This window comes from Crinia signifera, chromosome 6, assembly GCF_055691185.1.
Source record: "Crinia signifera chromosome 6, ASM5569118v1, whole genome shotgun sequence".
Lineage (NCBI taxonomy): Eukaryota > Metazoa > Chordata > Amphibia > Anura > Myobatrachidae > Crinia > Crinia signifera.
Window position 1 is genome coordinate 240098271 of NC_139222.1, and position 24363 is coordinate 240122633.

The 24363-nt window shown below is 46.7% G+C and overlaps 1 protein-coding gene across 2 annotated transcripts in view; it reads left to right on the forward strand.

Moving 5' to 3' along the window:
* Positions 1 to 9443: 9443 nt before the first annotated feature.
* Positions 9444 to 24363, forward strand: part of WDR11 (WD repeat domain 11) — a 114823-nt gene continuing 99903 nt past the window's right edge. Inside the window, exon 1 of one of the 2 annotated variants that reach the window (XM_083149169.1) lies at positions 9444 to 9647. In XM_083149169.1, coding sequence (XP_083005295.1) covers positions 9562 to 9647 — 86 coding nt within the window. In that variant the 5' untranslated portion in view covers positions 9444 to 9561. The remainder of the gene's footprint in view (positions 9648 to 24363) is intronic. The other variant, XM_083149171.1, reaches the window with a different exon arrangement.

The following is a 24363-nucleotide window of genomic DNA, read 5'->3' on the forward strand; positions in this document are numbered from 1 at the left end:
GCTTTAAAGGCATGCCACAGATAGGCCCACTCAACGGAGTCGAAGGCCTTATTCATGTCAAATGAAGCCAGGGCAGCACTCTGCCCCTCTGCATTTACATATTGTATATAAGAAAAAACTCTACGTAGATTAAGCAACGTAGACTTCCCGCTCATGAACCCGGACTGGTCTGGATGCACTATCTCCTGGATTACGTTGCTCAATCTATGTGCCAAGACCTTAGTAATAATTTTTACATCTGTGGATATTAAGGAGATCGGTCTATATGAGTCGACCTTAGACAGATCTTTACCCTTTTTGGGAGAAAGACAATAGAGGCCTCATCCATTGAAGAGGGCAATGTAATTGTGTGGGAGAGGCGTGGCCACGGCGGCGTGCGTGTGAGGGAGGTTTGAGTCGGCTCTCCTGTGCTCCATCATGTCTCTCCCCCACCCCTGACCTGCATGAAATAGCTGGACAAAACTAATCCAAGCGCGGATTCACTGATATTGACGTCCGGGTCCCCTGCGCTGTCTTCTCCCCCGATCTATGCACTTGGTGGCTGGCTGGGTGCGTGGAGCTGCTGGGTGTTGGTGACTGCGCGGCGTGTGACCCACCATCACGTGACCTCTGTGGGATCCGGCTAGCTTCCGGGACGCCAGCATGAGCACGCGTGTGCAGCGGTGCTTGGAGCTGCAGCAGCGGCTGGCTTTCTCTGTTCTCCCGGTGCGGATGGTGCTCCTGAAGTGTGCGGAGTGCCAGTCAAGCTGACCCATTACAGTGTTGTGGTCTGGAGGGGCGAGCCACTTGTTGGTCAGCGAGGGATCCCTGGGCACAGCTAGCTGTCCTGCCGTGAGTTCTTCTCTGCATGCCTGAAGTGGAGTCATTAAGACAGATGCCATCAACCTCAAGTAAGGGGGTATTGTGACATTTTCAATAGTGGGGCAAGAGGCTCATACTTTACTGACGGTACAAACACTACTATGTGGACCTCCTGTCTAAATCCGGGCAATAAGGGGTCCCTGCCGGCCAGGCAGCGGCTATTGTTGGTGGCCAGGCAGCCATTTCAGCCTACCACAGACACTGCCTCTTAGGGGGCTACAACAATATTAGTGCGGGGACTGTATTCTTCTCTGCTCCATAATGGGCAAAACAGGCCAGACATCTGCAGCTGCTCGTTTGGAGAAGTATGCCCGGGCTCAGACACAAACTGGCAACTCCCAGCCAACCACTAATTCTCAGCCCAGTACTCCACAGACTACCCCGTCTAAGAGGCCCTCTGACTCTCATCCAGCTGACGTTACTTTACAACAGTTGTTGGAGGCAATTAATACATGTGAATCGAATCTGCTGGGGCAGATTAATAAAGTACAATCAGACATCATGCTTTTACGTGATGATGTTCATAAGATCCGGGACAGAGTCACTGAAGCAGAGAACCGTGTTTCCGCACTTGAGGATGCAGTTGTCCCTCTAAAAAATCAAGTTAAGGTCCTGAATGGACAAGTGGCAGATCTGCGGCTAAAACTATCAGATTTGGAGGGTAGACACCGTCGTAATAATGTCAGATTCATCGGGTTTGAGGAACGCATAGAGGGTAACAACCCAGAAAAATTCCTGGAAGACTGGCTTATCCAATCATTTGGCAGAGATGTGTGTACCTCACAGTTTGCGATTGAAAGAGCCCATCGCATGCCAAATCACCCTGCCCCACCGGGTGGTCCTGCACGCACACTTATCGCCAAGTTAATGAACTCTAGGGACCGTGACTGTATTCTACGACTGGCTAGGAAAAAGCCAGACTTCGGACATATGGGCAAAAAAATATCTGCGTTTCCGGACTTTCCGGTAGAAATCCAGCGTGAGAGGGCAAAATACAGGGATGTTTAGTCTAGACTCAGAGAATGGGATCTCAAATATTCTATGTTGTATCCCTCCAAATTACGCATTAAAGTTAATGGGTCAACTAAATTTTTCTTTTCCCCTGAAGAGGTTGCCGCATGGCTGGATGGGACCTTTCCCGGCAAGAAACAATTGGCCACTTTACAGTAATCATGGCCATACACTCAGTCTGATTGTTGTCATGTAATGATTCTTAGTTGCCTAATCCATCTGTTCATTCCCTACAGGGCTGCAGCTGACTATTATTAAGGCATTGGGTATGCCTCAGACACTTGGTGCATGGATGGCTTAGCAGGAAATGAGGGGGTTGAGGGGTATGTGAATAATAGGGTCTATTATTATACGAATACAGGGGGGCCGGCCACGTGAATGGTGGTCATTTTGCTTTCTCTCTTTTCACAACTGCCCCTGATCTTGGTCTTTAGGGGTAGATAAAGGGGAGTCTTTAGGGGTATAAGGTATGCCTGGGTCCTTAGGTAATACAGGGTGGGGGAGGGTTGTTTGTTACATATGTCTATGTGATTCTTCGTACATGCAATTTTTTATATCCAAGCTACATATTTTCAGCAATTTTTTGGTGGTCAGTGAATGGAAGGAGGGGAGGTGGTAGGCTATTTGTAAACAAGGTAACAATGTCCTTTATTACTGCTTATGGTTAAATTTATGACATGGAACGTTAGAGGCCTTAATAACAAAGTAAAAAGGGCGCTGGTCATAAAACATTGAAAATCCTTGGAGGCCGATATCATCTGCCTCCAAGAAACACACCTTGGTGGTGATAGAGTAAATGCCTTAAAACGCCCTTGAATTGGGACTCAATTTCATGCCCCGTTCTCATCCACCTCAAGAGGTGTTTCTATCCTCGTGAGGAAATCCTTAATTTTTGAATATTGGTCAGTCAAGATCGATCTCGGGGGCAGATACATCTTCATAGATTGCAGTATTAATCATGTTGGGTTTACTCTGCTGTCCGTTTATATCCCTCCCCCCTTTTCGTTCGAGGTACTACGCACTGCAGTGGTTTTTTCCTCAGCTTTGCCTGATAATTTGATATGCTTAGGAGATTATAATAACGTAATCTCCCCTCAATTAGATCGATGGAGCAGAGAAGATACATTAATTAGTAAGGAGAGGAGCAAATTTGCTGAGTTTATGGCAGAGATAGGGTGGAAGGACGCTTGGCGTGAGCGATATCCGACTTCTCTTCAATACTCATGTTTTTCTGCCTCTTATCAGGCTTTTTCCAGGATAGATATGATTTTTACTTCTAATACGTTACTGCCCAAGATCTCTTCTATAAAATACACGGCTCGTGGCATATCAGACCATTCTCCCTTTGTTATGCAGTGTACTACAGGGGAAATAAAGGGGTTTAGGGCGTGGAAGCTCCAGCCATTTTGGCTCTCTCAGATGGATCAAGGTGAGGTGGAGGGTGCAGTTAATTTATTTTTTGAAACCAACCAAGGCACAGCCCCAAACTCGTGCATCTGGGACTCCTTTAAGGCCTATTTAAGAGGAGTGTTTATTAAACAGATCTCTTTTTTGAAGAGGTCACATCAGAAAAAAGTGGCTGAATTGGAATCCCAGGCGTCCAAGTTGGAGAATATTTACCTTTCTAGTGGAGCTGAATTAGATCGGGCGGAATGGCAGAAAGCCCAGACCGAATGGCTGGAATATATACAGGAGGTGAACTATAGGAGGCTTCGGGCTAATTCTCACCAATGGTATGCAAATGCAGATAAAGTGGGTAAATCCCTGGCATATTTGCTGAGGGCGGATAGACCTTTAAATGTTGTTACAAAAATTATAACAGAACAAGGCACGTTATTGACTTCTACTCCTGATATTGTGGATGAATTTGTGGCCCATTTTAGTAGAGTATATCAAACCCATAATAAATGTGAGGGAGAGGAGCTGGGGCAATTTTTTGCCTCTTTAGATCTTCCTCAACTCTCCTTGGACGCACAGCGTCTGATGGACGCGCCCTTCACATATGAAGAGGTGAGTAATGTAATCAGATCACTACCATTAGGTAAAGCTCCTGGGCTGGATGGTCTGCCAGGAGAGGTATATCAAAAGTTTGGGGATATTCTGGGCCAACAAATTCTGGCTGTAAGTCAGGAGATGATGAGTGAGGATGCTCCGAAAGAATGTTTAGTGCAGCCTGTAACCTGGTCAGCGAGCGGCAGAGGAGGATACTGCCACAAAATGTGGAAAAGACGACGTTCATCAAAATGAATGATAAATTCCTCCAGGAAGAATTTTACCAGCAATTGCCTGAAGACACTACACAGAGACTTGTAATAGTAATATAAATCTCTCTCTCTCCCTCTCTGTATATATAGGCAGCACTAAAATGGTTGGGTTCCTGTAGATTTGTGTCCCTGAATGGGTGGCTGCGGACTGCTTTGCATAGCCGCGTACACCAGCTGAGCTGTGGGGGGGGGGGGGGGGTGTTGAAGGGGGCGGTGCACTCTGAGGTCAAGTTAACTCTAATGTGTTTAATTTAACTTAATACAATATAAAAATAAAACCCATGCTGCATAAAAAAGGCTGGTGAAGGACAGTAGGCACACAAAGGTCCACTGATGTCGGTATTCCCCTGCAGGTGTTGTGGGTGTATACTTGTATATGCGTGTGGGTGTATACTTGTATATAAGTATATACTTTATTTTAAGCAATAGGGGCCCCTTGTGTACTTGCACCCCCCACCCATAGTTGCCTACCCTCCTGCATTCTGCAGGAGACTCCCTGAAATAACATAAATCTCCCTCTCTCCCTCATTGGTCTAGTAATCTTCCTCATTACACCAAGCCCGCAATACACTGTTACATTTTTTGGGGGAAAAAAGGAATGAGTACTAGATACATTTACATTTAGTAATCAGCACCATTTCCCAGCACTTTAGCAAGTATAGTATCTCTTACTAACTGCTTAAGGGCTCATCTACATTTGGATATTACATTTTAAAAGATTCCTCTCAGATGTACACACCCATGCTTCTAGGTGCCACATTCACAATCTCCAGTGGCGGTTTTTACATGTGGCCCCAGGTAAAATCAGTCACTGTAGTGAAGCCAAATGCAGTCTGTGAGACTGCACTGGTTTCACTGTGACTGCTACTAACTTCCTATTGGAAGTCCGACCTGCCAGTCACCCAAGGCAGTCTCATTGGGAGGTTTTTCCTCCCTCTGGGATGCCTCTATTGGCTGCTGCATGGCAGCCCGTAAAATCCAGGGTCTGCACATGCGCAGTACCTACAGCAGTACTGTCCATGTGCTGGTCCCTATATTGTACTGGCTCCGGGACTGTGATTTCACTTCTAGGGCTGTTGCCGAAGCAGTCCATAGAGCCGGCATCGCAGCCAGCGGCAGACCCCTCCTGCCATAAGGTAGGAGCCACCACTGACCATCTCTATTCACAATATCTCCGTATATGGAATTAGAGACCCCCTTTGGGTGGAGCATGACACACCCCCTCAATAGGGTGCGGTGCAAAATTCTACTACCAACTGTAATCTCCCTGAAACTAGTTTTCAAAAGTAGACAAGTATGTTCTGGACCGCCAACTTAAGTAGAGATGGGTCGTTCACAAACAAAGCGGATCTTTTGGACGGATCCCATTAAAGAGTGAGTGAGCCGCTGATCCCAAAAAAGGTGAACCGTCATTCTTTTACTGTCAGTTTTGTTTTTCATTACAATGCATTTGCCTGAGCTCGGCAATGCCATCTGTGGCAGCTGAGATGTACTAACTCTGGAGTACAGTGCTGCGACTGAAAGTAAAAGAAAGAATAACAAGGCTGCTGCTGTCCATAGGGATGGCCATCGGTGCAGACGCCATCGATGGTTGCCATCGATGGTGATTCTGCACCCAGCCATCGATCAGTGTTTTACAGTGGCGGAACTCCCGGAGGCAATGGAGTCATCTGCCGCCGGGCGCCCGGCTTAAAGGGGGCGATGGCTCCATTGCCTCCAGTGTTCACATGTTTAATTGTGTGCCACAGTTCTTTTATACGGCGGCCGTGCGCCGGGTGCGAGTGCCCCCCCACCTGGTGCGAGTGCCCCTCCCCCAGTGCCGAATTTCCCATTAGGCACGTGAGGCACGTGCCTAGGGGCGGCACATGTTTGGGGGCGGCACTTGGATGCATGTGATAGTACTGTCAGCCTGAAATATACCAGTAACAGCAAAATATCCACTGCACTGTACCATATTCCATCCAGAATAGAGTGAATAGAGTGTAAATGAATAGGACATGCAGATACTGCATGTCTGATATTAAATTGAGAATCATTAAATGAGGGCTTATAACTAATCAATAGAAATAATACAATTATGCAGGGGGGCGGTCATTAATGTGCCTACGGGCGCCCTTACCCCTAAATCCGCCCCTGCCCTCCCCCCTTGTACGCAGTGGCCGGCCGCATCACCGCTCCTCCCTGTCACCTGGCTGCTCACTTTTCTCTGCGCAGAAGTGGAGTTTCCTGACATCCGCCGGCGCCTGAGTGAGCAGCTGCAGGAGCGAGCAAGCCAGTCTCTCACGAAGAGCCGGGAGGTGAAGCGACGGGCGATGGTGGCCGGGAGATTGACAGTCAGTGAAGAAGCAGGGTGGACGTGGTAGACGCTGCAGCAGCAGCCTACCCCAGTGTACTTTACCATGCTATCTGTGTGCTCTAGTGTCTTTTAATGTATTTTCAGTATGCCCAGCCCAGTATACATCACCTCACCATGATGTCTGTGTGCCCTAGTGTACCTCACTGTCCTGTGGGCCTGATTCAGTCCCATTTGCAGGACAATGAATTTGCAACCCTGCTGATTATTGCACATGTGCAAGACACACACTGCACGAGTGTATGGCACCATGAAAAGTGTGTGTTTCTCACTGTCCTACCTGTATGACCCCTTGTACCTCACCATCCTCTGCGTGCCTTAGTGTACCTCACTGTCCTATCTATGTGCTCCCCATTGTGCCTCACTGTCCTACTTATGTGCCCCATCTACCTTACCATCATATCCCCATGTACCTCACCATCTTATCTGTATGTCCCCATGTACGTCACTATTCTATCTGTATGCACAGATGTGCCCTCATGTGCCAAAAAAGTGTACATCTCCATGCTATCTGTATGCCCAAGTGTATCTCACCATCCTTTTTGAATACCCAATTGTACGTCACCATCCTGTCTGTATGCCCTAGTGTACACCACTGTCCTGTCTGTATTCCCCAGGGTATCTCACCATCCTATCAGTGTGCCCCACCATATGTCAACTTCATATCTATGTGCACCGTGTACCTGTACAGTACGTCATAGTCCTATCTGTGTTCCCCAGTGTATTTCAGCATCTTATCTGTGTTCCCCAGTGTATGTCAGCCTCCTATCTGTGTTCCCCAGTGTATGTCAGCATTTTATCTGTGAGCCCCAGTGTATGTCAGCATCCTATCTGTGTTCACCAGTGTATGTCAGCATCCTATCTGTGAGCCCCAGTGTATGTCAGCATCCTATCTGTGTTCACCAGTGTATGTCAGCATCCTATCTGTGTTTCCCAGTGTATGTCAGCATCCTATATGTGTTTCCCAGTGTAGGTCAGCATCCTATCTGTGTTTCCCAGTGTATGTCAGCATCCTATCTGTGTTCCCCAGTGTATGCCCCAGTATATGTCACCATGATATCTGGAACTGCTCCACCTTTGTGCTGCCCCCCATGTACCTCACCGTCATATCTGTATACCCCAGTGTATGCCCCCATGTACCTTACCGTCCTATCTGTATGCCCCAGTATAACTTACCATCCTATCTCTAGGCCACCCTGATATCTGTGTGCCATTGTGTACCTCCCCATCATATCTGTGTGCCTCTGTGTAACTCAACATCAAATCTGTATTTGTGACTTACTCTGTGGCATACACAGAGGTAGAACTCTGGGAGGCAATGGAGTCATCTGCCGCTGGGCTCCTGCTCCCAAGGGGGCTCCTCTCATCCCCTGCAAGTCTAAATCAGTTAACTGAAAGACGTCATATCACTTCTGTCGGTGACTACCCCCTCCTAGCAGGACCATAGATGTCAAACTCTTTATTTTAAACCGAATTTTCGCAAGTGTAATACTCTGTATTAGACATAAAAAAACACGGTGCTCTTTACCTAGCACGGCGCCCACGATTTTGATCGTGGGCATCGCAGGTCAAAAAATCGCGGGCATCGCGGGCATTGAATGCACTAAAAATCGGGTGCGATGCGACCGACGCGATGCCCGCGATTTCCCATAGGGAACAATGTTAAATGTCTCAATTGACCCGATTTTCCAGTTCAATGCCTCAATTGACCCGATTTTTTCATAGGAAACAATGTTAAATGGCCCACAGAGGCCAAATAGTCACCTTGAAGTGTGAAAGGTAAAAACAGGTAAACGTGTCCCTTCGCGGGCTTCACAGGTATCCGCTGCGCTCGCCATGCTTCGGGCTCGGTGGCTCGCTGCGCTCGCCACACTATTCTATTCTCAACTCCACGCCGACGTGGATAGTGGGGGTATGAAAAGGTCGTAGGATGCGTATCGCCGCCCCTCGTGGGCTCGCTGCGCTCGCCACGCTGCGCTCGCCACGCTTCGGGTTCACGTTGATCGTGGGGTGGCGTTAACAATTGTGGGGGCCATTTCACACTTCAGGGTGCCTATTTGGCCTCTGTGGGCCATTTAACATTGTTTCCTATGAAAAAATCGGGTCAATTGAGGCATTGAACAGGAAAATCGGGTCAATTGAGACATTTAACATTGTTCCCTATGGGAAATCGCGGGCATCGCGTCGGTCGCATCGCACCCGATTTTTTAGTGCATTCAATGCCCGCGATGGGCGCCGTGCTAGGTAAAGAGTACCAAAAACACTTGCATACAAATATTTATAAAAGGTGGTGTGTGTGTGTGTGTGTGTGGGGGGGGGGGGGGGGGGGGGGGGGGTGTGTGGGTGGGGGGGGGGGGGGGGGGGCATCAATATTTATCTTGCCTCCGGCCAACTGGGATGGACTTACGCCACTGCTCGGTCATGTATGTTCTTATTTGTTCAGCTCACTGTTTTAAAAAATAAAAGTTAAAAAAAAATGGCAATAAATGATTGTAAAACAAATGATGCTTCTTTATTATCAAATTAGCCCTTTTTTTTCCCAGCTCTTCTTCTTAGTGACCCGTTTTGCCCATCTCTAATTTAAGACACCCTTGTTGCAAACATCCCGCAGCACCCAGTTTGAGAACCACTGCATTAGAGCCTGCATCACACTTTACAATGCATAACAAAAAACTGATGTACTTTACATTAAAATTTTACAGTGAATAAAAAATGAGCTTTTTACGTATTGAATCAGTGAAACAATAAAAACTGTTACTACTAATGATACTTGTAATTGAGTTGTATGTAATATAAAGTCTTGCGCATGAAATCCAGCTTTCATACTATTTTTTTTTTAAGTCAGAGGCTAGTTCCGATTTGATGCCATAAATCTAAATTCATCATGCATCCAACATTGCCCTTTTCCAAAATGGCGATGGCAGCGCTCGGATGCTCCTGGCGTCACGTGACCCGGCAGCATATTCCAGTACCCTGACTGAGTACACAAGGAAGTGCCCTGTGGTAATGGCATCTGACTCTTCGTTACCTGCCAACTAACTGCCCGTGTGCCTGCTACCCCGAGGCCCAGACATGATTCCTTTCACCGTGAATATTAAGCTGTCGACTAGGACACTCACCGGGGCGCTCACACAGCAGAACAAGGGGGCGTTGGACTGGTGAGTGGCTAGGGTCCACAGGTCAGGGGTTAGAGGTCAGAGGAGCATGGGTTAGTTATGCAGAGGCTTTCTCCGCTTCTCTGTAATACAGCTAAGTAGCATCAGGACATGAGAGTTGTAGTTGCACAGGAGCTGCTTGTGTATACTTACACAGCATTGTGCAAGAAGTACCAAGTGCCTGGCTCATGTTATAAGTTGCAATAAATATCCCTACAGAGTGCATGCAGAATAGGAACCATCTTATCTATTCATTTAATGTAACTGGAGCCTGTTGTTCAGAATAGCATTAAGCAACACAAAATGCACATTTTTTGTGTGTTGTTAAAATTTATTATAACCCTCATCATTATCCCACCCAAGGGGAGGGCCCGTAGGTGTTTAGGGTGATGCAGTTCTGCTGCATTCACATCTGGATATTGTTGTTCAGAGAACATTGTGTATTTTTGACCATAACATCCTGTGACTGTGACGCTCCTGCAGACCCACACACTTAATGACATCTCTAAATAGTATTAGTCATTAGAAAAATGAATTATTCTGTGAGCTGACATTTAAGTGCTCCCCCTTTTGGAGGTTATACACTATGCTGGCTGTAGTTTTGCAAAACTGCAACTACTGGAGGTAGGCTGCTGGGGGGCCTCCCAAGCACAGGGTAAGACCACCCTGCTTACCAGGTCCCACCCCACAATGTGCCCTCAAAGGTTTGCAGGCACATCACTATAGTGCAAGTTCTTCGCTATACAACGCAGCACTCACACATCACCGGCTGCCCCCTGGCTGTGCAGCCTAGCCGCAAAGGCCATGTTTTGTGCTGCAGCAGCTTCAAGTGACGTCAAGCAGCTGCTGCGGTTCTCACACAGAGCAGGCCGGACACTCTGCGTTGTCCGAGCCGCTCCCACAAAACGCTGCATTGCCGCCCCCAAAGTTGTCTGTTAATTTAAAGTTAATTATCTAGATTTGTTTGTCAGTACTGTATTACTGGAAGTATTGCTTCATTTCCAGATGGAGGGGCTTCAACTACAGTAGTTCTAAGCTACCAGCCATGTATCTACAGTAATTCCATGTTTGCTGCAATGTTGGCACTGGACCCAAGTCTCTGGTTTTATAATGATACACAGGGACAATTCATTAAGGTCCTCATTTGCCAGATCATCAAAACATCAATGTGCTTCTGCATTTGAGAAATACTGACATTAATATTATTACATTTTATTGATAAGGCTCCACAAGTGGCTCGCAGCGCCGTACATATGGTACACACAACATAACGGTGATTGAAAAACTAAAGCAGAGCACAGGTAACAATTACAGTATTGGCACATCTCTCAGCACACAATACTGCTGAGAAATAGGGAAGCAAAGAGTTTCCCGCGTACTACCAGGGGCTGGTTGCCGAAGGAAGAGATAACCGATTATCAGTGAAAAGAGCTGCGGGCATAGACAGTCGCTGAGTAGGAGAGAGGTGTAATTGAATAGTGAGAACTGAGAACAGGAGGAAAGAGGGCCCTGCTACAAGTAGCTTGCCATCTAGAGGGAAGGGGAGACAGACAGATGCCATGAGGTGCAGCAAGGAGGCCTGAAAGCAGGAAGTGAGCGTGGTAGGGATGGCCAAGACATGAGGCGGCAGGTTAGGAGAGCTGCCCTAGGACTAGGTTGTGGGAAAGGGTTTGCATCAGTTGCATGTATCTTAATGAGGGCCAATGACAGGGTTCCCGAATTTTAGAATCTCCTCTCCGGGAGAAGGCCGGAGAGGAGACTTTCAGCAGCAGCTCAGGGGGCGGGGCTTGAGCGTGGAGTCATTAGGCCCCACCCCCAGGATGAAAAATAGCCGAATTCACAGATCTCTGTGGAGAGGGAGGGGCTAAAATGACGAGATTGTGACATTTTAGCTCCGCCTCCTCCTCTGAGACCTGCAGATTGTGGCATTTAAATGCTGAGGTTGGGGGAAGATGGCCGCATTTGGGGGGCGCAGTGGGGGTCCCCCTGAATCCGGGAGGGTTGCCCACCTTTCCGGGGGGCCAGGAGGCGATTTTCAGGAGACTCCCGGCCATTCCAGGAGGGTAGGCAACCCTGTCCTATGATTTCTTTATAGGTGACTTAAGGGCTAATGCACTAAGCCTTGGTGAGTGATAAAACTGAGAGATAAAGTACCAGCCATTTAGCTCCTGTTATTTGTAAAACACATCTTGTAAAGCTGTGATTTAAAAATAACAGTTAAAGCTAAACCCCCATTCCCGACCTTTCGGTTGATTGGGTAAAATGCACCCAATCAACCAAGCAGGGTACCCAGTTTGACCCCCGTGAGATGCATTGTGGGGGTGAGACTGTCTCATGCGCCCCTCTGTGGAATCAGGAAATTGGCTGTGCAGCATATAAGATGCGACCTTCCTATCCCGACCCTTGCAGGAGATATAAGCCATTTAATGGGCTAGCACTTCCAGGTCAGTACAGCATACACATCTATACAATAGTCAGGCATTCACCCCATGTCAGGCCGATGACTGTGTACTGTAGATGTGTTCCCATGTTCACAATGCAGCTGCTTTCTCTCTCTTCCGACTACATACTCCCCCTTGATACGTTATTCTAGATCTGGAATTGTTAAGTTGCCTACTGTACATTGCTCCTCTGTATGTTAGGTGATGCTGGCCTCCGTGCTGAGCAATGTGCTAAGCGATGCTATGTGTTGAGAGAGGTTTTGCCTATTGTTTATTGGCAAATCCCCACCATCTGGCCGGATAAGACAGTGCATGCACCGTCTATCTCTGTGGGTGATAGCAGGAGCGCGGGACCAAGTATCACCGCAGCCAAAGGCCATACACATGGAGCGATCCGTGCTTTATTTCTTGGCGTTCTATTCAGAGTGCCTAGAAATGGGGTTAAAATCGCCCCCTTAAAAGTAAAATAAAAGTTAATTTTAAAAAATGATCGGTACTCTTTACCTAGAAGGGCGCCCATCGCGGTGATCGCGGGCAGTACATTAACGGCCGCGACGCGATGCCCGCGATCACCGCGATTTCCCATAGGGGTCAATGTTAAATTTAGTGGTGACCGCGATTTTACATTCAATGCTTCAATGGCCGCGATTTGGACATAGTAATCAATGTTAAATGGGCTACAGAGCCCAAATAGGCACAATTAACCCTTAAATGTCCCCCCAAATTTTTAACGCCACCCCACGATCCACGCCAACCCGAAGCGTGGCGAGCGCAGCGAGCCCGCGAGGGGCGGCGGTACGCGTCCTCCGACCTTTTCATGCCCTACTATCCACGTCGGCGTGGAGTTTAGAATAGAATAGTGTGGCGAGCGCAGCGAGCCACCGAGGCCCGAAGCGTGGCGAGCGGACGCGGATACCTTCACAGTTATACGCGTCCCCTCGCGGGCTTCACAGGTGTCCGTGGCGACGCGGACACCTGTGAAGTCCGCGAAGGGACGCGTTTACCTGTGAAGGTATCCGCGTCCCCTCGCGGGGCTCGCTGCGCTCGCCACGCTTCGGGCCTCGGTGGCTCGCTGCGCTCGCCACACTATTCTATTCTCAACTCCACGCCGACGTGGATAGTAGGGCATGAAAAGGTCGGAGGACGCGTACCGCCGCCCCTCGCGGGCTCGCTGCGCTCGCCACGCTTCGGGTTGACGTGGATCGTGGGGTGGCGTTAAAAAATTTGGGGGACATTTAAGGGTTAATTGTGCCTATTTTGGCTCTGTAGCCCATTTAACATTGATTCCTATGTCCAAATCGCGGGCATTGAGGCATTTTACATTAAAATCGCGGTTAATCAGCCTTTTTAACATTGTTCCCTATGGGAAAATCGCGGTCATCGCGGGCACCCGATTTTTATGTACCCGCGATTTACCCGCGATGACCGCGATTTTTTACCCCCGACGCCCGCGATTCCAATCGCGGGCGCCGTTCTAGGTAAAGAGTACCAAATGATCTGCTTTCCTCACCCAATTATACTCCCAAGCGCAATACTATTCTACGTAGCATTGACAGCTAATATTGGTATATTAGCATGTAGTAGAATTAATCTGCCTTCAACCCCACAAAAAATGCATGATTTCCTCAATTTGTGATGCGGTCAGTTATCTGTAGTGAGTATTTGTCAACTTACCATGAGAGTGGACGCAGTAGATATTGGGTAAGTCTGTGAATAGGATTGTGACCATGGACAGAGTATGTGACCATGGACAGAGTAGGTGGAGGGAGTCTGGAGTGATACAATAAGGCCTGGCACTACCTAATACTTCTCCATGCATCAGGCAATTTGATAGTGAATGGTTGGCAATAAGCCTCTCGCTGCCTCCTATGAAAGCCGATTAGCAGACTATTTCCTTGGACGGTTCTGCTGTTGGTTATTGTCATTTCCTGCATAAATTGGGTTAGGGGTAATATGCTCGCTGGCGGATGGATTAATAGTGTGAGCTGGTAGATGTGCTGCCGTTTTGTTAGAACGTGGCCATAAACTGCGCACTGCATCCATTGTTTTGCAAACTTTATTTTTCCCTGATATGTTTCTATGGAGAGTGAGTCTCTTGCTGTCTCTTTCTTTCACTCGTCATCCTTTACTGTATGCTTTTTTTTTTTTTTTTTACCTTCCCTATCACATGCCATCCATACTGTACTTTGAGACAGCCCCAGTTCTCTGTCTCTCTTTACCAATAGCTGTATAGCTGTGAGATCTGCAGTCATGGGCGTTGCATATCCTGATTGTGCCTTGGTCACATCCCATCTGTTACCCTTCTAAAGTGTTAAACAAAAATGGAATATATTAATTACTATTTGGGGAAGTCATATGTACTCTTTATGTAACTAGTGCTAACATATGACACTCGCAGTATTATATATTTTTCATGCTCATCAATTCTTGAGTGTTGGTGATTTGACACTGTAAAGCACACACATACAAACCGGACTGATTCAGCCAGATGCCGGTTACACTATGTATATGTTTTTGGGTAGCAGTGAAATCCATCATAATCATGGGGCACTCACACACACACACACACACACACACACACACACACACACACACACGGGTGCTGGACGGCTCCCCGACAGTCGGGATTCCGACAGTCAGTACTCCGACGTCGGAATCCCGACTGCTCCCTCATGGGGGTCCATGACCCCCATAGAGGGAAAATAAAATAGGTGGCGAGCGCAGCAAGCCCGCAAGGGGCTTCATTGCACTCCCCCCGCTGTGCAGTCGGGATTCCGACGTCGGAGTACTGACTGTCGGAATCCCGACTGTCGGGGTATTATACCACACCCCACACATGCACACACACACCCCCAACCACCACCACCCCCCCCCCCAGCAGAATTGAACCAAAGGCCACAGCACCATGAGGCTGTATGATGCCACTGTAAAATTACAGAACTACTAAACTGTTTAATGAGAAAATTAACCCCCTTTTATTGAAATTTAAAATGCATCACTTTGTATCTGTCCTATGCTCCTGTTCATGTCCCATTTTGATTTAGTCTTTTTTAAATGTGCTTAAAATGATTTAAAAAAATCGTCTTTTTCTAAAAAAACATTCATATATTGAGATACATGTAATAGCTTGCATGATAGAGGGAATTCGGTTAGCCTGAAGGTCAGGAGGCTGGCAGTCCAAATACAGGTGCAGGAATTGCAACTCAAGGTCAGAAGGCTGGCAAGAGTATACAGACAGCAGAAACCCAACTGTCGGCATTTGGATTAGGCTGGTGGGGGATAAGTTTTAGGCACTAGGGCTAGGTTAGGGTGCAGGGGTGAAAGGTTATGGTTAGGCACTAATAATGGGGCCTCCAGCTGTTGAGAAACTACACATCCCAGCAAGCCTTGTCATAGTTTTAGCATTCACTAATAGCAAAACTGTAGAAACATAGAAACATATAATTTGATGGCAGATAAGAACCACTTGGCCCATCTAGTCTGCCGCTTTTTTTAAACATGTTACCTCAAACCATATTTGATCTTTATTTTTTTGTAAGGATATCAATATGCTTATCCCAAGCATGTTTAAATTGTACTACTGTATTTGCGTCTACCACCTCTGATGGTAGGCTATTCCACTTATCTACTACTCTTTCTGTGAAGTAATTCTTCCTCACATTTCCCCTGAATCTTCCTCCCTCTAGTTTCAGTGCATGTCCTTGTGTTCTGTTGCTCCTCTTCCTGTGAAGAATGTCTCCCACCTGTACCTTGTTAAAACCCTTGATATATTTGAAAGTTTCTATCATGTCCCCCCTTTCCCTTCTCTGCTCTAAAGTATACATATTAAGATCTTTTAGTCTTTCCTGGTACGTTTTGTGATGTAGGCCATGCATTTTAGTTGGCCTTCTTTGTACAGTCTCTAATGTATTTATATCCTTCTGGAGATATGGCCTCCAGAACTGAACACAATACTCTAGGTGAGGTCGTACCAATGACCTATACAGTGGCATTATTACTTCTTTCTTTCTACTGCTGATACCTCTCCCTATGCAACCAAGCATCTGACTTGCCTTCTTCATTGCTTTGTTACATTGCCTACCTGCTTTTAAGTCCCCTGAAATAGTGACACCTAGATCCCTCTCTTCCTCAGTAGTTTCCATTATAGTGCCATTTATACTATATTTAGTCTTTGAATTTCTGAGACCGAAGTGCATGATTTTGCATTTTTTGGCATTAAACTGTAGTTGCCATGCTCTTGACCATTCCTCTAATCTACCTAGATCCTCAGTCATTTGTTTTACCCCTCCTGGTGTGTCTACCCTGTTGCATACCTTTGTGTCATCTGCAAAAAGGCACATTTTACCCTCAATTCCATTTGCAATATCACCAATAAAGATATTAAAAAGCACTGGTCGAAGTACAGATCCCTGGGATACTCCATTTGTAACCTTTCCCTCCTTTGACTGTACTCCGTTTACTACAACTCTCTGTTTTCTGTCCTGCAACCACGCTCTTATCCATTCAACTATCTTAGAATCCAATCCCAAACTTTCAAGTTTATTTAACAGTCTGCGATGTGGGACAGTGTCAAAAGCTTTACTAAAGTCTAGATAAGCTACATCTACAGACCCACCTTGATCTATTACTTTAGTCACCCAGTCAAAAAAGTCAATAAGATTTGTTTGACATGATCTTCCCCCAGTAAACCCATGCTGTTTTGGATCCTGTAAATTGCTGGTTTTGAGATATTCTACAACTCTTTGTTTTAAGAGTGTTTCCATCAATTTCCCTACTACTGATGTAAGGCTCACTGGTCGATAGTTGCTTACCTCTTCCTTGCTTCCACTTTTGTGCAGTGGGACTACGTTCACTGTTTTCCAGTCCTCTGGGATTACTCCAGTAGCAAGTGACTGGTTGAATAATTCTGTTATTGGTTTTACCAGCTCCCCTTTAAGCTCTTTTAGTGTCCTTGGATGTATCCCATCTGGCCCCATTGATTTATCCACTTTCAGTTTTGAGATTTCTGTGAGGACTTTCTCCTCTGTAAATGTACTTGTCTCTCCCTCAGTTTTCTGACTATACTTGCAACTTAACTGTGGCCCCTTCCCGTCTCTTTCAGCAGTGAATATTGAGCAGAAATAATTATTAATATTATCTGCTATTACATTGTCCCCCTTAAGAAAACTTCCACTCTCTGTCTTCAGTCTAAATATTCCACTTTTTGTTTTTCTCCTTTCACTTATATACCTAAAAAAAAGTTTTCCCTCCTTTACCCACTGACTGGGCCATTTTCTCTTCAGCCTGTGCTTTTGCACATCTGATTACCTTCTTAGCCTCCTTCTGTCTAACAATATACACCTCTTTGTCCTCATTCTTCTGCGTCTGCTTAAATTTCTTAAAGGCCAACTTTTTTGCTTTCACAATACTTGCTACTTCTTTTGCAAACCACAATGGCTTTCTTATTCTTGTGTTTTTCCTAACTCTTTTGACACAAAGTTCTGTTGCTTTTAGAATTGCACTTTTACATTTTTCCCACTTATCCTGCATTCCTTCCAAGTTCCTCCACTCTGCCAAAGAATCCCTTACAGAGTTTCCCATCTCTACAAAATCAGCCCTCCTAAAGTCTAACACCTTTGTTTTTGTGTGCGATGAGTCAGTCTCTGTCTTTATTTTGAACCATACTGCTTGATGGTCACTGGATCCCAGATTTTCACCCACATTTATGTCAGATATTCTGTCACCATTTGTAAGTATTAAGACGCTAAGCATGATGGGACTAGTTTCACAACAGCTGGATGGCCATAGTTTGGCCTTGCCTGGTTTAGGTTGTGGGGGGGGAGGGGGCGGGTATTAGGCCGGGCAACCTGCCGTTGTAGGCAACCTGCGGCTCTCCTGCTGTTGTGAAACCACTAGTCCCAGCATGATGTGCCACAGTTTTAACACTTCCTAATAGCAAAACTGTGGCAAGACATGCTTGGACTTGTAGTTTCACGACAGCTGGAGAGCCACAGGTTGCCTATGCCTGGGCTAAGGTGGGTAAGGAGAAATGTAAGTATACCTATCCGCATTCTGGGAGTCTGGGATTCTGTCCATCAGGACAGTGTTCTAGCTTCCGGAATCACATCTGCCTGTCATCCATATGCATTAATGTTGCAGGCGAGACTGTCCAATGGTTTAAAGGGGCAATCATTTAAAAGGCAAAACCAATATTCAACGATTTCCCCCTTTTAAACTTCGGCCACACTGGGAAGCTGCTGATGCCTACAATATGTTTATCTCATTGTATTTGATCCTGTTTTTTAATCCAGTAACATTTGTAAATTAAAAGTCTTAAATTGTTTGACTGCTTCTTTCTTGAAAGCATTTCTTGTGCTGGATAGGGGGGGGGAGGGGGGGGGGGGGATTGTTATTATCAGTTGCTTGATCTCTGCCAAAATAGCATTACCATGGAGAATGGCAGCATGAAGAAATAAAAGTAATGTTGATCCTTGTAATTTGTGATGCATCTGTTTGTTTTAAATTTATTTGATAAGGACCATTTTTTTTTTTTTTTAGTACGATGCTTATGTACCAGTCTGTGTGATACCATATACATCATATTCCTGCTTAAGGGAACAAAGCCTTGAGTAGCTGTGATTTGGTACCATTTACTTCTATAACAGTGTGTGTCCATAGAAAGCCGTTTCTCTTTGCTTACTGGGGTTTTTCTGATTGTTTTTGTAATTTAAAATTACAGAATATCTATAATATTATCAAATAATGAACAATAGCTTATAGTTTGCTCCTTTGTATAAGAACATAGGTTTTTATACCACCCAATGTTTACACATGCCAGACAAGATAAGCCCAGGCCTTATCCTCCTAAACTCAGCACAGAAATGTTCTCTCCATTTACGCCCGACCCCTTTTGTGAATTGGAACGGTCCCATAAGAAGCAGGCTACTTTGGAGATATGGTAATGCAGATAAGGCTAATTCAATTGTTCTGTGCTGCTTGCTGCTCCCATCTAAAGTGACAATAGCAATTCAGTTGTTTGAGTAGGAATCCGCAATGTCTGGTGTATGAGCGCCGAAACGTAGCTTACCCAGTATTTGCATAGGATTAATCGCTCTGTGCATCTATGCATGGTTCATTAGGACCCAATATGTGCAATAAGTCATAGGCGCCCAGTAACTTGCACCCCCCAACCCCAACAATTGAGTGTCACTCCATTACTTTAGATTGGAGATGGGAGATAGAAAAAACTATTTAATTCTCATGGAAATGTCTCTCAATGCGGCCAATGCACACAAATGGGAAAGTTTTATGTCTTAAAAATGCGGCTGCAACTGATGTTAAAATGCAAATGGTTCTGTGCTTGATTGGAACAATGGGTTTTCTTCATGAATACAACAAACATTTGAACGCCAGTGGCCATATATCCTAACAATGTATTTGAAATGCTCATTTACAACCACAGATCGCATAAAGCCAAATAGAAAATGAATTTTAAACAATTAGTGTATTGTTTTATATCAGGGGTGAGGAACCTTTTTTGGGCCAAGGGCCAATTGTATGGTGGAAAAAGCCTTCGGGGGCCATATGTAAAAATTTCTCTTAAAAATTGTCCTGCTGCGGCCGTCCCACGCTCCGGTGGCTGCTGCTGAATAGGACTGACAGTCTCCGGTTGCTGTTGATTAAGAGGAATCTTGCAAGAACTACCGACCTCTCGCAAGAAGTCCCTTGTACTTGACTCCCGGCAAAGCCGCCGGGTGGGTAGGAGGGCCACTCAGACCGCTATGGGGGCCACATACGGCCCCCGGGCCTGAGGTTCCCCACCACTGTTTTATATGCTTCGGTACAGACTGCATATTGATACAGCCAGATTGCAGTGGGAAAAGGGCTTATTAAGCTACTTCATCCAATATCAAATCAATCTGGGTTTGTGGATTAGTATTTTATTTGAGTAAAGACAGAGAATAATGTTTGCCTAAGCTGTGTGGAGCTTGGTAATCAGGTGTAATAGCCTAAGAAGATTACACGGGTGCTTTGGGAATGCATTTAGAGGTGAAAGTCAATGGTGGTTACAAATACATCGCTTGATACATTTGCTCCTTCATCTTCATTTGTGGCATAGACCATAGGGACTGTGCCAAATGGTGCATAAACCGGATGTTGTTTGCAGAAGAGGATCCCATGTCACATCTGCCCTTGTCTGTCAAGTCCTTGAAGTAAAAAGCAAGTTCTTAGGCAGGGATGGTCATCGGAGTTGTTGATGTGGGAAGGTGAAGAATAATTTATATATTATAATAAATATCCAGAGACTTTCTGCAGCAGTGGTAAGAAGGAACATTGCTCACCTCTGAGGGGAGTTGGAGCTACTATCGGTGTGTGGCTGAGATCAGCATAGGGAAATGTTGGAGAGACATTATTGCAGAAAGGAAAGTGAGGATTTCTAGTATAACGTTATAAAGTAGTGGGGGATAGATTGTTGGTGGTCTGGTGATAGGCTGAGAGGGGGATGGAGCACTAAAGAAATCAGAAAGTGTACAAACAAAACAAGATCAACTCCATGGCCATCATGATGATTAGAGAGTACATCCACAACGTAATCCGCCTGCCCCGAGCAGGCGCACGCGGGGAGGGGGGAACATCTGCGTCCACTTGGTACCGCCCACCATTTTTGGGGGAACGCCAATGAAATGCTGGGGGTCCACCCAGGAACACCCCGTGCCTGTCACTCTGGCTGTGAGCGCCTCCATTTAAGAAAAACTTAGCCGAAGGCGCTGGCAGCTGGGGCCTGCACATGCTAGACCCAAACTTGTGCGAACATGTTTGAATTTGCCCCTGGGAATGTGTAGGGTGGAGATAAGATTTTTACAAGGACTTTACAGGAAGCTTATTTCTGCTAACTTTTAGATGGTTGATATTGTAAGAGAGATGGAGGTTTCTTAGCTGTCCTACTACTAATCATTCACCTTTTCAAAATCTTTCCCTGGATGCCCCAGAGTATATTTGCTAAGGAGTAAACAGAGAAGACGAAGCTCAAAGGGGTGTTCCAAAACATCTCTGCTCATCATGTTACTGTTACCTTTATAATCCATTATATTGTAGAAATAAATAATGGAACAATTCTACATACCAAGATTGTTTTTTTTATAGCCTGCCACAGTTATCTGTATAAAATAAATTTTCTCTTTTGTCCATCCTGGTGACACAGCTCTACCATGGGATGTAGGAGGGTCCGCAGGAGCAAGGCACCTATGCTGACGTCTTTCGAGAGCAGGCTCCTCCCTTCTGTATCCCAGAGTTCCCCAGTTCGTTTTAGGTGCCCACCAGAGTGAGTGCTGTGCTGACCGGCTGCAGACGTTTTTGGAGTAGAGTAGCTAGGGTTTTTTATTTTATTAATTCACACACACTGAAAGCGCAGCAGAGGCTGACAGAAGCGCGTCCCGTCAGCTCTCTGTTTGCAGAGAGACGCTGCTGCGTCTTCTGCACAGCGCTTAAGCTCTTTTACAGAGAGGTTTTCCTGGGTCCCAGGGGTGTCCTGAACTAGCTCCCTGCAGAGGAACATGTTAAATTATGGGAGAAATCCCTTTAGTGGATGCACCAGGTTGTCTAAAGCCACGGCCTTACCTGTTCAAGGGGGTTCGGCATTTAAAGACCCAGTAGACAAAAAGATTGAAGGATGCCTTAAGGCGGTTTTTGAAGGGGTGGGCTTTACCCTGCGCCCTATTATTGCCTTTGCATGGGTATCCAAGGCTATGATTAAATGGGCTGAAGCCTTAGGAAATCAACTACAGCCTGATTCTGAGGCTTTCGCACTGGCTGAAAAGCTCAGGTGTGCGGCAGAGTATGTATGTGAGGCTGGGGAAGAAGGTGCAAAGATGGCGTCAAAAGTTTCTGCCACATCTTTGTCAGCAAGGAGAGCTCTGGCTAAAAGTGTTACGATCCAGGGAGTAACTCTGGTAACCTAGTGCCAACTAGGGTGGCCAATCCCGGGATCGGGATCGGCGGGATCCCGGGATTTGGCCCCCAAAACGCCGGGATTTCAATCCCGGGATTGGAGTTTCCAATCCCGGGATTTCGGGATTAGACTGCGCATGCGCGCAGTCTAATGCCGGGCAGCGTCTGAGCATCACTCAGACGCTGCACGACTTCTCCCGGCAGCACTGCGCAGCGTGACGAGATCAGAGGTCACGCTGCGCAGGCTGATGCTGCGCTGCCCGCACGCCCAGACAGCAAGGAGCCCGCCTGCCCGCCCATGAACCCAGCAAGCCCACTCGCCCGCCCAGGAACCCAGCAAGCCCGCCCAGCAAGTCCACCCGGCCAGCCAGCAAATCCACCCGCTCTCCCAGCCAGCATGCCAGCCCGCACCCAGCAAGGAGTATGGATGACCTGTCCCCCCACCCAGCAACCGGGCGCTTGGCCACCCTGCTGCTTCCACAAATAAAGGTAAATGTGGGGCAGCCAGGGTGTCTTTTTATTGGAAAAGCCAATCCCGGGATCCCGGGAATCCCGGGATTGAGCATTTTTCAATCCCGAATCCCGGGATTGAAAAAATGCCCCGGGATTGGCATCCATAGTGCCAACTCAGACTGGTCAGTGGTGCTATCCTCTAGCCTGACTCTATTGGCTCCCTCTGGCAGGTGGCTGTGGACTGCGGGATGCTAGGCTTCGCCTGTAGCCGCCACGGCTGAAAGGGCGAGTTAAGCCCACCCAAGCTCCGGTGCAGCCAGGTGTTCGGTGGTGACAAGCCCACGACGACTGCCAAGGATAAGTCCAAGAGGAGAATCTAACTAAACTAATGAACCCTAGCTATGAAGGATAACGCAGAAGTACAAATCCCTATTGCAACACAAGTACGGGATAAACGGATAAATAAACACTGGAGTACTAAGATAACGAAACTGAATCCAGCGACTCTGTCGCAAACAAAACCAAGGCCAAGCGACCCTGTCGCAACCAAGCGACCTCGTCGCAAACCGTAAAGTTGTTCCCAGCACAACTTTAAGGGGTTAACCCCACAAAAATAAAAAAGGAGGAATAATGCACAACCTCCGCTAGGGTAACTGACATGCTAAAGAGCCACCAAACTGCAGGCTCAGAGTACTCACGACACCGGATATAAGATGGAAGATGGAAGTGCCAAGATGTCAGCAAGTGCAGCAGGCTCAGGCAGAAAGGAATCAGCAGCACGTCCCAGGACAATCCTGCACAAGGCACAGGATGACTGGACCTAGACTGCAGCAGGACAAGAGACTTGACAGAACAAGACAATCCAGACCAGGAAATTGCAAACCAGGAAATAGGAAGCTATCACCGGCTCTGCATTGCTGGGGAGAATGCCTTAAGAAGGACTCAGGTGATTAGCACACCTGTGACATCTCCAGGCAACCTGCCAGCAGGAATAATGAGCTCATTATCAATCAGCCTTGTGAATAAATCAAGACTCCAGAAGATTTGAGCTGCAATGGTACAGACTGACCACCGGAGGCCGCCAAAGAGTCAAATGCCAAACACGAACAGAACACAAAACAGAACTGAACCATACTGATGGTTCCTAACAAAAAGCTTGGGAAGCAGACCGCGAATCAAAAAAGTCTCTTGAGGCATTGGCCTTTAAGGATGAGCTGCTTTTTGGGTCAGAACTGGAGTCCATTATAAAGCAAGCAACAGGAGGGAAGAGCACTTTTCTCCCCACCACGTCAAAACATTCAGTGTCCAAGTTTGGGGCTTTAGGGTGTCCTTTCATTCTTCCTTTCGAGGGGGAGCGTCTAAAAGAGGACAGGCAGATAGAGGAAAGTTTCCAGCCAGTAAGTGGAGGGCACCCGATCCCGTTTCGGCGCCTTTGCCAAGAAGCACCCGTCCAAAAGCGAGGATAAGTCCTCCGCATGACGGGCGGAGACTCTCCATTCTGGAGTCAGAGTGGAGGGTTGTCTCCTGAAGTTTTGGGACCAGTGGATCATCTCCTCCACGGACCCTTGGGTTCTTTCCATCATTTTACAGGGTTGCAGAATAAATCTCAGGGGGTCTCCCCCCAAAGAGGTTTCTTCTAACACTCTTACCATGGGAAGCTCGCCTGCGGAAAGCTCTCTTGGGGGTGGCAACGTCCCTTCTCGAGAAGGGAGTGGTGGTTCCGGTACCTCAGGAAGAAAGAAAGAGAGGTTTTTATTCAATTCTCTTTTTTGGTCCGCAAACCAGATGGGTCCTTCAGACCCATTCTAAATTTGAAATCTTCAAATCTGCATCTTTGGGTGGACCACTTTTGTATGGAGTCTCTTCGTTCTGTGCTGTTAAGCATAGAGTCAGGTGGA